Source organism: Palaemon carinicauda, chromosome 31 (assembly GCF_036898095.1).
Source record: "Palaemon carinicauda isolate YSFRI2023 chromosome 31, ASM3689809v2, whole genome shotgun sequence".
Taxonomy (NCBI): Eukaryota; Metazoa; Arthropoda; class Malacostraca; order Decapoda; family Palaemonidae; genus Palaemon; species Palaemon carinicauda.
In genome coordinates, this window is record NC_090755.1 from 86,876,754 (window position 1) to 86,893,746 (window position 16,993).

The 16,993-nt window shown below is 32.9% G+C and overlaps 1 protein-coding gene across 1 annotated transcript in view; it reads left to right on the plus strand.

Annotated features, from left to right (window-relative positions):
- Positions 1-16,993, plus strand: part of LOC137624835 (neurogenic locus notch homolog protein 1-like) — a gene marked incomplete at its 5' end in the record, with an annotated part of 47,471 nt that overhangs the window by 5,382 nt on the left and 25,096 nt on the right. Inside the window, 8 exons of the mRNA XM_068355787.1 lie at positions 3,000-3,266; positions 3,823-4,077; positions 6,008-6,142; positions 8,107-8,241; positions 11,219-11,344; positions 11,759-11,893; positions 14,616-14,741; positions 15,978-16,118. Of these exons, the coding sequence (XP_068211888.1) occupies positions 3,000-3,266; positions 3,823-4,077; positions 6,008-6,142; positions 8,107-8,241; positions 11,219-11,344; positions 11,759-11,893; positions 14,616-14,741; positions 15,978-16,118 (1,320 nt within the window). The remainder of the gene's footprint in view (positions 1-2,999; positions 3,267-3,822; positions 4,078-6,007; positions 6,143-8,106; positions 8,242-11,218; positions 11,345-11,758; positions 11,894-14,615; positions 14,742-15,977; positions 16,119-16,993) is intronic.

The following is a 16,993-nucleotide window of genomic DNA, read 5'->3' on the forward strand; positions in this document are numbered from 1 at the left end:
GCTTTTCCAACTTGGGTAGTTAGTTAATAATAATAATAATAATAATGATAATAATAAATTAATAATAATAATAATAACAGCTATTCTTACTAAATACAGGAGTATTTTGCTTTCACATTATTATTATTATTATTATTGTTATTATTATTATTATTATTATTATTATTAGCTAAGCATCAATCCTCGTCAGAAAAGCGGGATGCTACAATCCCAAAGGCATTAATAGGGAAAATAGCCCAGTGAGGAAAGGTAATTAGGAAAGAAATAAACCGTATTAGAAGTAATGAATAAAGAATTTGAAGTATATTGAGATCAGTAGCAATGTTAAAGTAGATCTGTATCATATAAACTATGAAGAGAGATCTCGGCCTGTTCAATATAAAAACATTTGCCTTAATTTTTAACTTCTAAAGTTCCATTGATTCAACTGCCTTATGTCTTTATATTATTATTATTATTATTATTATTATTACTATTATTAACCCTTTTACCCCCAGGCTATTTGGAAATTTCCAACCCTTAACCTCCAGGGGGTTATTTTTTTCCCAGCACATTTTGCAGTATATTTTTTTTTAAATTGCTCTAACAGCCTTAATTTTTGTCATAGAGAGGTCAGGTTGGTCTCATTCTCTTGGAAAATGGCTGAATTTTTTCAAAAAATTATCAAAAATATGAAAAAAAAAAAAATTTATAGCATTTTTTTGCAAGGACGTACCGGTACGTCCATGGGGGTAAAGGGATGGCTTTTGTGAAACGTACCAGTACGTCCTTTGGGGGTAAAAGGGTTATTATTATTATTATTATTAGCTAAGCGACAACCCTAGTTGGAAAAGGAAGATGCTATTAGCCCAAGGGCTCCAACAGGGAAAAATAGCCCAGCGAGGAAAGGAAATAAAGAAATAAATAAATGAGGAGAACAAATTAACAATAAGTCATTCTAAAAACAGTAACAACGTCATAACGGATATGTCATATATAAACTATAAAAAGACTTATGTCAGTCTGTTCAACATGAAAACATTTGCCTTAATTTTTAACTTCTAAAGTTCCATTGATCCTGATGTCTTTATATTATTATTATTATTATTATTAGCTAAGCGACAACCCTAGTTGGAAAAGGAAGATGCTATAAGCCCAAGGGCTCCAACAGGGAAAAATAGCCCAGCGAGGAAAGGAAATAAAGAAATAAATAAATGAGGAGAACAAATTAACAATAAGTCATTCTAAAAACAGTAACAACGTCAAAACGGATATGTCATATATAAACTATAAAAAGACTTATGTCAGCCTGTTCAACATGAAAACATTTGCTGCAACTATGATCTTTTGAAGTTCTACTGCTTATCTTTATATATAGATATGTTTCTCCTAGAACCTTTGCTCAACGTATTTGCAGAAAACAAATTTACACAGTACTTAAGGTCGCTAGAATTTCTTTCTTGCTAAAATCCACTGAGGAGAATACTATAGATGTGTCTTCTCAGGAGGCTGAGGGTCACTATAGTCAATTCTTTTCAGTGAGGCAGATTTGCACCGACTCGGAGGGGTGCCCTTTTAGCTCGGAAAAATTTCCTGATCGTTGATTGGTTGGACAAGATAATTCTAACCAATCAGATAGCAGGAAACGTTTCTAAGCTAAACGGGCACCTCTGCGAGTCAGTGCAAATGCGCCTCATGACAAAAAATTGAGTATAGGTCACATCAACTAGCGCATCCTACAATTATAAGGAACGAGAAGTAATATCCAATTTCAGAACGCACAGAACACTTAACCCTTTTACCCCAAAGGACGTACTGGTACGTTTCACAAAAGCCATCCCTTTACCCCCATGGAGGTACCGGTACGTCCTTGCAAAAAAATGCTATAAAATATATTTTTTTCATATTTTTGATAATTTTTGGAGAAAATTCAGGCATTTTCCAAGAGAATGAGACCAACCTGACCTCTCTATGACAAAAATTAAGGCTGTTAGAGCAATTCAAAAAAAATATACTGCAAAATGTGCTGGGAAAAAAATAACCCCCTCGGGGTTAAGGGTTGGAAATTTCCAAATAGCCTGGGGGTAAAAGGGTTATAATATTGGAATTCTCTTGAACAAGCGTATTATGTTAGATTTCTAAGAAAATGAAATTAATTTAGTTCTAATCATTTCAAATTAACAGTATTTTTTTTACATCTAATGGAACTAAGATATTACTCAGAAATATGGATCATTGTAAAGGGTAACATATTATATTCAAAATTTTATAGATTTCTAGAAGCTTATGTTTAGACAGAGACAGTAGTCGTTAAGAGTTCCCTCGTAAATAAACGTGGGGAACTGGCATAATTCGTATTTTCCCACATTAAGGCACTGTAGGTAGTATAGTGGAATGCCTAATAAATACCTCACCTATTTCTTTAGTGGTATCCCACTTCCAAGTTCCACGAAGTTCCATGTCAACCCAGTGGAATGCGTAATGAAATGAAATGATCTTGATTCAGTATCATTCAATCGCCATTATCTTCTGATTTCTTCATAATTCATCTAGATTATTCTGAATAAATAAGTTACATTTTCATTCAGTATGTCAAAGGTTTAGTCCAACGATATTTTTTTATGACGATAGTTTTATATGATGAGCTGGAATGCTTTGATGAACACCAACAAACAGCCTCAGCATTCCAGGATTCCAGCCAAAAACTAGGCAGGCAGGCCTGGAACCCTGGTATAGTTTCAGTCAAATAAGAAGTGTAATAATAAATGGAATCTGCTGTATCACAAAATGATACGTAAGAAATTTGCACGTTGGAGCTTCTTGTGTTTTGTTTGCTCAAATTAATAGATTGACTATCTTGTTTAGCAAAAATTGTAGGGAAGTTAATATAAGAAGTTATATTTTAAGATGCTTTACAGTATACATATTTCTAGAACTAGATATAAAGAGCACTAGGTACTACAGTGCATGTGGTTAACCATAATTTTGCAGTCTGAAATGAAATTGATGACTATTTCCAGACGAGTTGAAATGCGAAGACGCTGGCTCGACGGAGGCTTGCGAACAGTTGGATGGGGTTTGCCGCAAAAGAAAATGCCCCAAGAAAACCCTAGGCATCTCGGGAGTCTGCGGAGGTGGGAAATGCCTTTGCTGCATCCCTGAATTACCCTGCTCTGCTAAGAAGAAATGTACCAAGAAAGGAGGAACTTGCCTCAGTGCCGCTTCTTGCTCGGGAGCGACGTTACCAAACGGCTGCAAAGGGAAAGATTGCGTTTGTTGTCTACCAGGTAAGTCTGGTTTCGATTACCTAGTCTTACTGTATTCCAAGGGCTTTGTGCATTATAATACGGGTTATCATCATCATCATCTCCTACGCCTATTGACATAAAGAGCCTCGGTTAGATTTTGCCAGCCGTCTCTATCTTGAGCTTTTAAATCAATACTTCTCCTTTCATCCTACTTCACATTTCATAGTCCTCAGCCATGTAGGCCTGGGTCTTTCAACTCTTCCAGTGCTTTGTGGAGCCCAATTGAAAGTTTGGTGAGCTAATAACTCTTGGGGAATGTGAAGAGCATGCCCAAACCATCTCCTATTACCCCTCATCCTGATCTCATCCACATCTGGCACTGGAGTAACCTCTAATATAGTTTCGTTTCTAATCCTGTCCTGCCATTTAATTTCCAATATCCCTCTGAGGGGTTTGTTCTCAAATCTATTAAATCTATTGGAGATTATTTCATTGTCATGTCCATAGAGTAACACCGATCTTACTAAACTGATGTATAGTCTGATTTTTAGATGTAATTTCACGGAATCTTATATTGTCTAATTAAATTTTTCAGTTCAACCATGTACCCCTAAGAAGAAATGCAGTAATCGAGACGGAACTTGCCGAGAAGGTTCCTGCCTACCAACTGAAACAGCGATTGCAAATGGCTGTAAAGGCGATACCTGCAGTTGCTGTGTTCCAGTGACCGAGTGCAAACAAGTCAAGAGATGTACAAGGTCTGGAGGCTCATGCATTAAGCCAGGCACCCCCTGCACTGGCTCTGTATCGACGACTAGCTGTAAAGATGATTGCCAGTGCTGCGTTACAGGTAATTATTGGTCATATCCTCTGTACCATGGTCTTCCACTGTCTTGGGTTAGAGTTCTCTTGCTTGATGGTACACTCGGGCACAATGGTCTGTCTTGTTTGTCTTTATATCCTCTGTACCATGGTCTTCCACTGTCTTGGGTTAGAGTTTCCTTGCTTGATGGTACACTCGGGCACAATGGTCTGTCTTGTTTGTCTTTATATCCTCTGTACCATGGTCTTCCACTGTCTTGGGTTAGAGTTCCCTTGCTTGATGGTACACTCGGGCACAATGGTCTGTCTTGTTTGTCTTTATATCCTCTGTACCATGGTCTTCCACTGTCTTGGGTTAGAGTTGTCTTGCTTGATGGTACACTCGGGCACAATGTTCTGTCTTGTTTGTCTTTATATCCTCTGTACCATGGCCTTCCACTGTCTTGGGTTAGAGTTCCCTTGCTTGATGGTACACTCGAGCACAATGGTCTGTCTTGTTTGTCTTTATATCCTCTGTACCATGGTCTTCCACTGTCTTGGGTTAGAGTTCCCTTGCTTGATGGTACACTCGGGCACAATGGTCTGTCTTGTTTGTCTTTATATCCTCTGTACCATGGTCTTCCACTGTCTTGGGTTAGAGTTCCCTTGCTTGATGGTACACTCGGGCACAATGGTCTGTCTTGTTTGTCTTTATATCCTCTGTACCATGGTCTTCCACTGTCTTGGGTTAGAGTTGTCTTGCTTGATGGTACACTCGAGCACAATGTTCTGTCTTGTTTGTCTTTATATCCTCTGTACCATGGTCTTCCACTGTCTTGGGTTAGAGTTCCCTTGCTTGATGGTACACTCGGGCACAATGGTCTGTCTTGTTTGTCTTTATATCCTCTGTACCATGGTCTTCCACTATCTTGGGTTAGAGTTCCCTTGCTTGATGGTACACTCGGGCACAATGTTCTGTCTTGTTTGTCTTTATATCCTCTGTACCATGGTCTTCCACCGTCACAGATGGCATATCTCTTTTTTTTTTTTCTTTTTTTTTATGTTTTGGCTCATTATTATTATTATTATTATTATTATTATTACTTGCTAAGCTACAACCCTAGTTGGAAAAGCAAGATGCTAGAAGCCCAGGGGTCCCAACAGGGAAAATAGCCCAGTGAGGAAAGGAAACAATGAAAAATAAGATATTTTAAGAATAGTAACAACATCAAAATGAATATTTCCTATAAAAACTATATAAACTTTAACAAAACAGGAGGAAGAGAAATTAGATAAAATAGTATGCCCGAATGTACCCTCAAGCAAGAGAATTCTAACCCAAGACAGTGGAAGACCATGGTACAGAGGCTGTGGTACTACCCAAGAGTAGAGAACAATGGTTTGATTTTGAAGTGCCCTCCTAGAAGAGCTGCTTACCACATATATGTTAGAGTTTGTGTGGCATTCAATTCTGAACTGCTACTTCATCTTTTGGAAAATACGACAAGGATTTACTTCATTGATATATTGAAAATAATTGATTGAAATATCTTAGTTGAGTAATTGTTTTTAAAGTACCCGTAACTTCATTTATTGAAAGTGATTGATTGAAATATCTTAGTTGTGTAATTGTTTTTCAAGTACCCGTAACTTCATTTATTGAAAGTAATTGATTGAAATATCTTAGTTGAGTAATTGTTTTTAAAGTACCCGTAACTTCATTTATTGAAAATAATTGATTGAAATATCTTAGTTGTGTAATTCTTTTTAAAGTACCCGTAACTTCATTAATTGAAAATAATTGATTGAAATATCTTAGTTGTGTAATTCTTTTTAAAGTATTTTAGATTGATTATCGAAGTCTTTCATTGTAGCATCAGTGCTAATGAAAAAGACGCAAAAAGCAGAGTGGTGTGTCAAGAATTCAACAATAATAGCTAACTTTTTTATGTTTTCTTTTCTTCATATAACATTACCAGATCAAGGTTGTGAGACTACTGATGCCTGCTCTAGGGAAAATGGCATCTGCAGGGAAAGTAGTTGCAAAAATAGAGAAGAAGAAGTGTCGGGGCTCTGTACGGGCACTGGATGCCGGTGCTGTGTCCGGGAACCAGGTAAATGAAATTGAATCATTGGTTTCCAATAATAAAATTAACCCTTTTACCCCCAAAGGACGTACTGGTACGTTTCACAAAACTCATCCCTTTACCCCCATGGACGTACCGGTACGTCCTTGCAAAAAACTGCTATTTAAATTTCTTTTTGCAATTTTTTGACAATTTTTTTTTTAGAAAATTCAGTCATTTTCCAAGAGAATGAGACCAACCTGACCTCTCTATGACAAAAATTAAGGCTGTTAGAGCAATTTAAAGAAAAATATACTGCAAAATGTGCTGGGAAAAAAATAGCCTAGGGGTAAAAGGGTTAAGATACGTATTATATATAATGGTGCATTATCATGATTATCCATGTGCCATATCCCCATGAATGTCAGCAATCATGGCTCGCCATTCCTCTCTATTTCCTCCTCTCTGTGGCAACTGAGAAGCAGATATTCCTCCAGTCATTTTCACCAATCCACGCATATGTTACTGCTTAGATCCTCCTTTCGGCCTCCACCGATTTTACCAGTGAGAGAGATACGGTATATATATACAGTATAAAGCATTGGAATAATGTAAGCTGCAGTATCAGTTAGTATTTTTATGAGTAAAATGACGTGTACGCAAAAGAGACAATCGATAGCGTCGAGAATTATTACTGTTTAACCTACAAACCAAGGATGTCTGTGAATAGCCGAAGAGAAAGACGACTGTTGGTAATATGAATTTGAGTTAGTTCAGTTGGATTATGCTCAAGATTACTGTACGTCTAAGGAAATCAATGATAACCCTTTTAAGTACAGTGATACTAGAGTGACTATGAATATGCATGTATGTATGTATGTATGCATGTATGTATATATATATACATATATATATATATATATATATATATATATATATATATATGTGTGTGTGTATATATATATATATATATATATATATATATATATATAAATGAATATATATACATACATGTATATATATATATATATATATATATATATATATATATATATATATATATATATATATATATATATATATATATATACACACACACACCGGTATGTATATATATATATATATATATATATATATATATATATATATATATGAATGTGTATGCGTGTGTGGTACTGTTCATCCATTTATATTGCATGCAGGAAAAGGAATTATTAAAGCTAACTTGACAACTGCGACATTTATAATGCTTCCTAATTTACGCTCTATTTTCGTGATACTGTACTCCATATCGATAAAACTTTATTCGAAGAACCTCCCAAATTACGAATACTCACTTTCTATAAAAACTCCATTCCAGAATACTCCATTTGAAGAATTTCACAATTATATTTCCCTTAGGGATAGAAGCTGGTCCCGAGTGGATTAGAAATTAAATATTACGTTAGACAAATCCTGTTAATTGCGACGCTGTCTTAACCCTTTTACCCCCAGGCTCTTTGGAAATTTCCAACCCTTAACCCCCAAGGGGTTATTTTTTCCCCAGCACATTTTGCAGTATATTTTTTTTAAATTGCTCTAACAGCCTTAATTTTTGTCATAGAAAGGTCAGATTGGTCTCATTCTTTTGGAAAATGCCTGAATTTTTTCAAAAAATTATCAAAAATATGAAAAAAGAAAAATTTTATGGCATTTTTTTGCAAGGACGTACCGATACGTCCATGGGGGTAAAGGGATGGCTTTTGTGAAACGTACCAGTACGTCCTTTGGGGGCAAAAGGGTTAAGGCGACTATGAAATAAACCTTTCAACATTACAGATTTTGATGATCATCAGTGGCATCAAACCTGACTCGGTAAAACAGGCAAAAGCTTCCTTATCATTGCTTGGTTTAATAAATTCATCTTTTATTTATTGGTTATGAATTCTTTTCTAAATCTTAAATAGAATGAATGCTAATAATTATGACTTTTTAAAACTTCATAAATAACGTTCTCTGTTCTTCCTCACTAGCAGGCTGTGAAGCTACCAGTGCCTGCACAAGTGAAGATGGTGAATGCAAGAAAAAGTGCAATAATAGAGAACAAGAACTGGCAGGACTCTGTACTGGTACTGGATGCAAGTGTTGTGTCGTCCCCATAGTAGAAGGTAAATTGAACAGAATCGAAGACCAATGTCACATTCTATTTGTCAGTTTTTATTAATTGCAAATTAAAATACTCTTAACCAAGGGGTTACTGCACTTTAATTGTTCAGTGGCTACTTTCCTCTTGGTAAAGGTAGAAGAGACTTTAGTTATGGTAAGCAGCTCTTCTGGGAGAAGGACACTCCAAAATCAAACCATTATTCTCATGTCTTGTTGAGTGCCATAACCTCTGTACCATGGTCTTCCACTGTCTTGGGTTAGAGTTCTCTTGCTTGGAGGTGGACGTGGCACACTATTCTATCTAGTTTCTCTTCCTCTTGTTTTGTTAAAGTTTTTATAGTTTATATAGGAAAAAAATATTTTAATGTTACTGTTCTTAAAATATTTTGTTTTTCCTTGTTTCCGTTCCTCACTGGACTATTTTCCCTGTTGGGCCCCTTGGGCTTATAGCATCCTGCTTTTCCAACTAGGGTTGTAGCTTAGCAAGTAGTAATAATAATATAGATTTAATGCCATAGTATACATACATATACCAAGGCACTTCCCCCAATTTTGGGGGGTAGCCAACATCAACAAATGAAACAAAAACAAAAAGGGGACCTCTACTCTCTACGTTCCTCCCAGCCTGACAAGGGACTCAACCGAGTTCAGCTGGTGCTGCTAGGGTGCCACAGCCCACCCTCCCCGTTATCCACCACAGATGAAGCTTCATAATGCTGAATCCCCTACTGCTGCTACCTCCGCGGTCATCTAAGGCACCGGAGGAAGCAGCAGGGCCTACTGGAACTGCGTCACAATCGCTCGCCATTCATTCCTATTTCTAGCACGCTCTCTTGCCTCTCTCTTATCTATCCTCCTATCGCCCAGAGCTTTCTTCACTCCATCCATCCACCCAAACCTTGGCCTTCTTCTTGTACTTCTCCCATTAACTCTTGCATTCATCACCTTCTTTAGCAGACAGCCATTTTCCATTCTCTCAACATGGCCAAACCACCTCAACACATTCATATCCACTCTTTATACAGCACAGTATAGCAGTAATGCTGGATAGTGACAGTATGTTTTACCTGTAAAATTCTATCTAATCAATAAATGGCGTATTAATATCAAGATCATCAATGGGTTGAAATGAGTCAATATTGGAATAGCGTTTAGCTGGTTTGACTTCCCAATGGAGGTCTATGTTATATGCAGAGTAGAAAAATGACTGTTGTTAATGTGAAGTTTTAAGTTCAGTCAAAGGAATTGCAGATAATTTTGTTTAAAAGAAATTTAGTCTGGTCATTTTCATTATAAGAATACAGGATTGAAATGAATGTATGGGTATTTATATGCAATATACAGTATATATATATATATATATATATATATATATATATATATATATATATATATATATATATATACATATATATATATATATATATATATATATATATATTTATATATATAGATATATATTTATATATATATATATATATATATATATATATATATATATATATATATATATTCCTTTATTTATATATACATGTATATATATGTACAGAAATACTTATGTATATATATATATATATATATATATATATATATATATATATATATATATATATATGTATATATATATATATATATATGTAAATATAATATATATATATATACATAAATATATGTATATATAAATATATACAGTATATATATATATATATATATATATATATATATATATATATATATATATATATATACATATATTCCTTTATCTATATATACATGTATATATACATAAATACTTATATATATATATATATATATATATATATATATATATATATATTATATATATATATGTATATATATATATATGTATATATATATATACATATACATATATATATATATATATATAAAGTATTTATGTATATATACATGTATATATAGATAAAGGAATATATGTATATATATACAGTATATATTTATTTTTATACATATATATATATATATATATATATATATATATATATATATATATATATATATGTATATATACTGTATATACATAAGTATTTCAGTACATATACATGTATATATAAATAAAGGAATATATATATATATATATATATATATATATATATATATATATATATATATATATATATATAAATAAACCATCCATCCTTTTAAATTAGCTACAGTGAAATATAAATTTTGAATATATCTGGGTAAAGGTAATGTTCAAAATACTTCTGAATCTGCACTCTACTTTAAGAATCTCTATTCTAAAGATACTGTTCTCTATTTTAATGTTATTCCATTTTAAGAATTCTCTGATTTAAGAACTCCATAATTTAGCAAACTCCATTGCCAAATATTCCATTTTAATAATATTGTAGAATCTTGGGTTACGAGTACCTGGAATACATATGAATCAATTGGAATACTAGCATGAACTTTTTATAAAATTTGTATGGGGTTACAAGTGTTGCATGAGCTTGCAAGCAAGCATTTCACACCATAAGGCTATGTTTCTTGTACAAGTACGAACGAAACTATTATGTTATTCGTAGAAAGCATCTACTCATGCAGTAACTATACTCCACTCACGTAATGTTCGTGCTTTATCCATATTCCTCTCAGGCAGTATTCATGCCATTGTCATTTGATTTCTGCTCCATTTTGTCTCGTATTGGCTGGCATGACCTCTTATCATTTTCATGCCCTTTTAAAGAAAAAGCTAGAGCAGTCGTCTCTAGATAAGTTCCTTGTCCAGATTAAAGGTAAGAGTGTAAAAAAGGATGGCCAAGTGTCCAGAAAGCATGAATTCTATGATACAAATAGTCATAGTGAATGTCATTCAAATGAGAGAACTCCCATTATTTTACTAGAGGTTCTCATGGACAGAAATGATTAGGATGAAAGCCAATAATTATGACCTTTAAAATTCCATAGTTAACTTCCTCTGTTCTTCCTCACAAACAGGCTGTGAAACTACCGGTGCCTGCAGGAATTCAGATGGCGAATGCAAAGAAAATTGCAATAATGGAGAACAAGAACTGGCAGGACTCTGTACTGGCACTGGATGCAAGTGTTGTGCCCCTGAAGAAGGTGAGTTGAATAGAATCGTTGGAAACTAATATTACATTCTGTTTGACAGTTTTTATCAATATAGAGTTAAAGTACGATCAATATACTGTATAAGTTTATTGGTGCAGTATTCAATATTGTAATAACGTAAGTTAATGAAAGTTAGTGATTTTATAATAGATTATCTTCTCTGAGTACCATGATAATTTCATTGCTTCATTGATGCACGTGAAAGAAAATAAAAAAGCAGCATTTTATGTCAAGAATATCTTTTCCGAGTACCATGATAATTTCATTGCTTCATAGATGCACATGAAAATAAAAAAACAGCATTATATGTCAAGAATTTACCATAAATAATAATAAATCCCAAAGCTGGATAAAACTTCACTCCAAAGCTAACGTATCCTTTCTTTCCTCCTGTAACATTACCAGATCCAGTGTGTAGTGCTACCAATGCTTGCACAAATTCAAATGGCGAATGTACTTTCAATAACTGCAACCAAGATGAAGAGGAACTGTCTGGACTATGTAGTGGTGCTGGATGCAGATGCTGTGCACCCCGCCCAAGTAAGTGTACTATAATAATAAAGTCTATTGGGGGTGGAGATATCTATGGTTATCTTCGGATACGTCCCTGATTATACACGATATCTTCGGATAGTCGTTCTCGGGGTTAGAACCCTGTGATACCTGACGGTAATTCTCTGGTAATATCACTCGCAGAAATATTTTACATTTAGAAGCTGCCGAAGGGAACTTCCATCAGGACGACATGGCCATCTCACCCAAAAATAGATTTTTCCTACTTCAAAATCCATTTTTTTTTTTTTTATAATTTTTCATTCAATGAAAATTAAGTACATTCAAAACAGATTTAATGATACAGTATTCTCTATTGTGGCAAAGCAAGCTAGTGATGATTAGTATTTTTTCATGCTTAAAATAACGTATGTTTAGCAGAGGCCACATGGTACTATCTCGAATGTTTTCTGGTTTGCCGAGTGTCCATATGAGAATAGTATCGTAATTGTTAACATGTCTCTAATATGATTAGAAAAGGAAAAGTACTTTTGTTATTCTGGAGACAAAATAATTCCAAAGAATTCCTCTGAGGTTTATATGTAGGATAACAGTGAGTATATATATATATATATATATATATATATATATATATATATATATATATATATATACATATATATATGTATATATATATATATTGATATATACAGTATATATTTATATATATACACATATATTTATATATTTATATATATATATATATATATACAGTACATATATATATATATATATATATATATATATATATATATATATAAATATATATTTATATGTATATATAATATATATATATATATATATATATATATATATATATATATACACATATAAATATATATGTATATATATATATATATATATATAAATAAATAATACATATTTTTGTATCCCTGTCTGGGTGGGAATACCTTGACGTAGTGGAAGGATTTGAGTGTTGCCATGATCAGAAAACCTGTACTAGTCAGGACATCATAATAGGTTGGTTTGCTTTGAGCAATTAGGAGAGAATTTCCCACCGTCACATCCGCATTGGGTAGTTTAGTGATAAAAACTAGCCAAACCCCAGACATTATTTGACATATCTGAGGCCTTTGTCCTCGAGTGGACTAGAAATGGATGGATTTGTTGTACAGTATATATATATATATATATATATATATATATATATATAAATATATATATATATATATACATATATATATATATATATATATATATATATATATATATATATATACATATATATATATATATATATATATATATATATATATATATATATCTATATATATATATATATATTCTGTATATATATATATATATATATATATATATATATATTCTGTATATATATATATATACATAATATATATATATATATATATATATATATATATATATATATATATATTCTCTCTCTCTATATATATATATATACATAATATATATATATATATATATATATATATATATATATATATATATATATATATATACTGTATATATATATATATATATATATATATATATATATGTAATATATATATATAATATATATACACATATATATACATATATATATATATAATGTATAAATATAGCCTCAAAATTGACATTTTAGGATAGTCATGAGTCTTCAAATTTGTCCTTTAAGTAGATCCTTAAATTTCTGTTATTTATGAATACTTAAAAAGTGATTTAGTAAATCCAAATACTTGAAAAAAAGTGCTTTAGGAAATCCAAATACTTTAAAAAGGGGTTTAGGAATTCTAAATACTTTAAAAAGTTGTTTAGTAAATCGAATTACTTCAAAAAGTAGTTTAGAAATTCTAAATGCCTAAAAATCTGGTTTAGGAAATTCAAATATTTAAGAAAATAGTTAGGATATACAAATAATTTAAAAAAATATTTTTGGAAATTGTAATACTTGAAAAGTGGTTCAGGAAATCCAATGTACTTAAAAAAGTGGTTTTAAAAAAGTGGTTTAGGAAATCCAAATACTTAAAAAGAAAAAGCGGTTTAGGAAATCGTAATGCTTAAAAAAAAGTGGTTTAGGAAATCGTAATACTTAAAAAAAGTCGTTTAGGAAATCGTAATACTTAAAAAAAAGTCGTTTAGGAAATCGAAATACTTAAAAAAAAAAGTGGTTTAGGAAATCGTAATACTTAAAAAAAAGTGGTTTAGGAAATCGTAATATTTAAAAAAAAGTCGTTTAGGAAATAGTGATACTTAAAAAAAAGTGGTTTAGGAAATCGTAATACTTAAAAAAAAGTGGTTTAGGAAATTGTAATACTTGAAAAAAAGTGGTTTAGGAAATCGTAATACTTAAAAAAAAAAGTGGTTTAGGAAATTGTAATACTTAAAAAAAGTGGTTTAGGAAATCGTAAATACTTGAAAAAGTGGTTTAGGAAATCCAAATACTTAAAAAAAAAGTGGTTTAGGAAATCGTAATACTTTAAAAGGTGATTTAGAAAATGTAAATACTTGAAAAAGTGGTTTAATAAATCCAATTACTTGAAAAAGTGGTTTTAGAAAAAGTGGTTTAGGAAATCCAATCCCTTAAAAAAGTGGTTTTAAAAAAGTTGTTTAGGAAATCCAAATACTTAGAAAAGTGGTTTAGGAAATCCTCAAATTCACGAGTACTGTTTGACAACGACAATCCTCTACCGTACTAACCCACTTTCTTTTTACTATTATTCACGAACAGCTGATTGCACCACCTCCAACGCCTGCAGGGATGCTAGAGGGACTTGCACGAGAGACAGCTGTCAAAGCAACCAGCAGGAGCTAGATGGTCTCTGCGATGAGGGTGGCTGCAGGTGCTGTGCTGATGGTAAGTGCAGGGAACCAGGGAAGCTTCATACGTAAAATCTTAATCCTGGAGACTATTTAGTATATCGTCACCCTCATAAACTAACTGCCTAAGTCATTTTCTCCACTTGTTGGGGAAATCAAAAAGAAACCTTCTCATTTCCTAATTCTTTATATCATTGTCTTGAGTTTCAATTCACAAATTCTTAATAGAAGAATTTGTGAATAAGAATTTGTTAATTGAAGCTCACCACAATGATATAAAGAATTAGGAAATGAGGTTTTTTTTTTTATTTCCCAACAAGACGAGAAAATGACTTAGGCAGTAAGTTTATAAGGGTGACGATATGGTAAATACATTAAAACGGAATTTTCTCAAGCGTATAAAATTTGATTCTGACGTAAATTAGGAGTTTCGGGGTTTTAAATGTTAGTCCTAAAGCACACAGTTAAAGCACTAAGCACGAGTAGGAGCGCACAACGGACCTTGCGGTAAGCACGTGGCCACAAGACACAAAGGGTCGCACTGAGATCAGAGGAGCGTCGGGATGATAACACGACGCGACCAGAGAACTTACTGGAGCTTACGACCCAAGAGAGCTTGCGGCCTACCTTGGGATTGCCCTCAGGGCACGTATCCCTCCGCTAGGCCTACCACTATAGAAAATGGGAGTAGGGTAAACTACACAAAACTCTGGTCGCTTGAGAGGAGGTTCCAGGTAACTCCTAAGAAAGTGTTTCTCGGTAAGTATGTTAGGAAAAATACAAATTACTAATAATTTGTGATTTTTGGGGTTTTAAATGTTAGTCCTGAAAACTATTTTGTATATGCTAAGTGCGTTAAAACAGAATTTTTATGTGTATCAGATTTGAATAGTCATGCCTGATATGTGCTTTAGATATATGTATACTTACAAACATGATGAGTGGGTAAAGTATTTCAAATACTGTAGAGGTGTAGCATACCTGAAAATACCACTATTTAAAAATAATAAAATTATTAATCATATTCAAATGTTTTTGATTCAGTAATGGTAAACGTATAGTAACGGAATCGAGATCTTAAAATTCACGTAAGCCACATTGTGGGAAGTCTAAATTTTCTAAGGTCGTTTGTGTTGCAAAGATATAACAGAGAATTTGAATTCAAAATTAAAATCAATTTACATATTTTGCCCTTGTTTTCAGGAGTAACGAGGTACTAACCCTCAGATTTCAGTAACGTGTACTAAAACGAACTTTGCCTTCATTTATACAGAACCTGTAGACTGCGAGACATCCGCAGCCTGCAATGCTAGAGCTGGTACTTGCGTTAGATCCTGCTTAGCGAACCAGTCTGAAGTGAGTGGGCTCTGCACTGGGACTGACTGTGTCTGCTGTGTTGATGATGTTGATGAACGTAAGTGAGCGAACTGACTTGTTGGAGGGATTTTTCGGTTTACTTTTTAAAATTGCAATGGTATTTTGCTTTTGAAAATTGAGCTGGATTATTATCTTCAGCTACTTGAATGTCTCAAGGACCTAGCAGAGAGGGAATGCCAAGATCTAACTATAGTCCATTTCTTTTAGCGATGCATATTTTCACCGACTCGCAGCGGTGCCCTTTTAGCTCGGAAAAGTTTCCGGATCGCTGATTGGTTGGACAAGAAAATTCTAACCAATCAGAGATCAGGAAACTTTTCCGAGCTAAAAGCGCACCGCCGCGAGTCGGTGCAAATATGCATCGCTAAAAGAAATGGACTATAGGTAGACGCAAGGAAAAAGGGGATCAGGTGGGTTTGCTGGAAGGAACAAAAAAAATTGCTAGGATTGGATGAGTATTGTAGAGGCTTTGGTTAAATATGATTAACTAAATACAGTCATGGATGTGCTAGAAATAAACCTAATTGATTTTGCTTTTTGATCATGTGAAGGATATGCAAATTAATCAAAATGACATATAGAAAAATTGACTATAAGTAAACTTACCGTAATTATTCAGTAGATCACTTGTAAATGTATTAAGGAAAGTTAAATATCACATTTATATATTTCATTATTTCCAAGTTACGAGAGAAAGGTTAGACAGAAAATAATTGTATATCCTTTTCCACTTCACTTTTTTGTAGGTTATATACCGTAGATAAAATTCATGCATAAGAGGATAATTTGTGTAGTACTGACAACTTCCTTTTATACCTCTCTGCAATCTTTATTTCAACAGGCATGGAATAGGCTATTTCATTTTTCTGACATTCACGAGTTGATTTAACGTCCACGTGTAAAACAGTACAA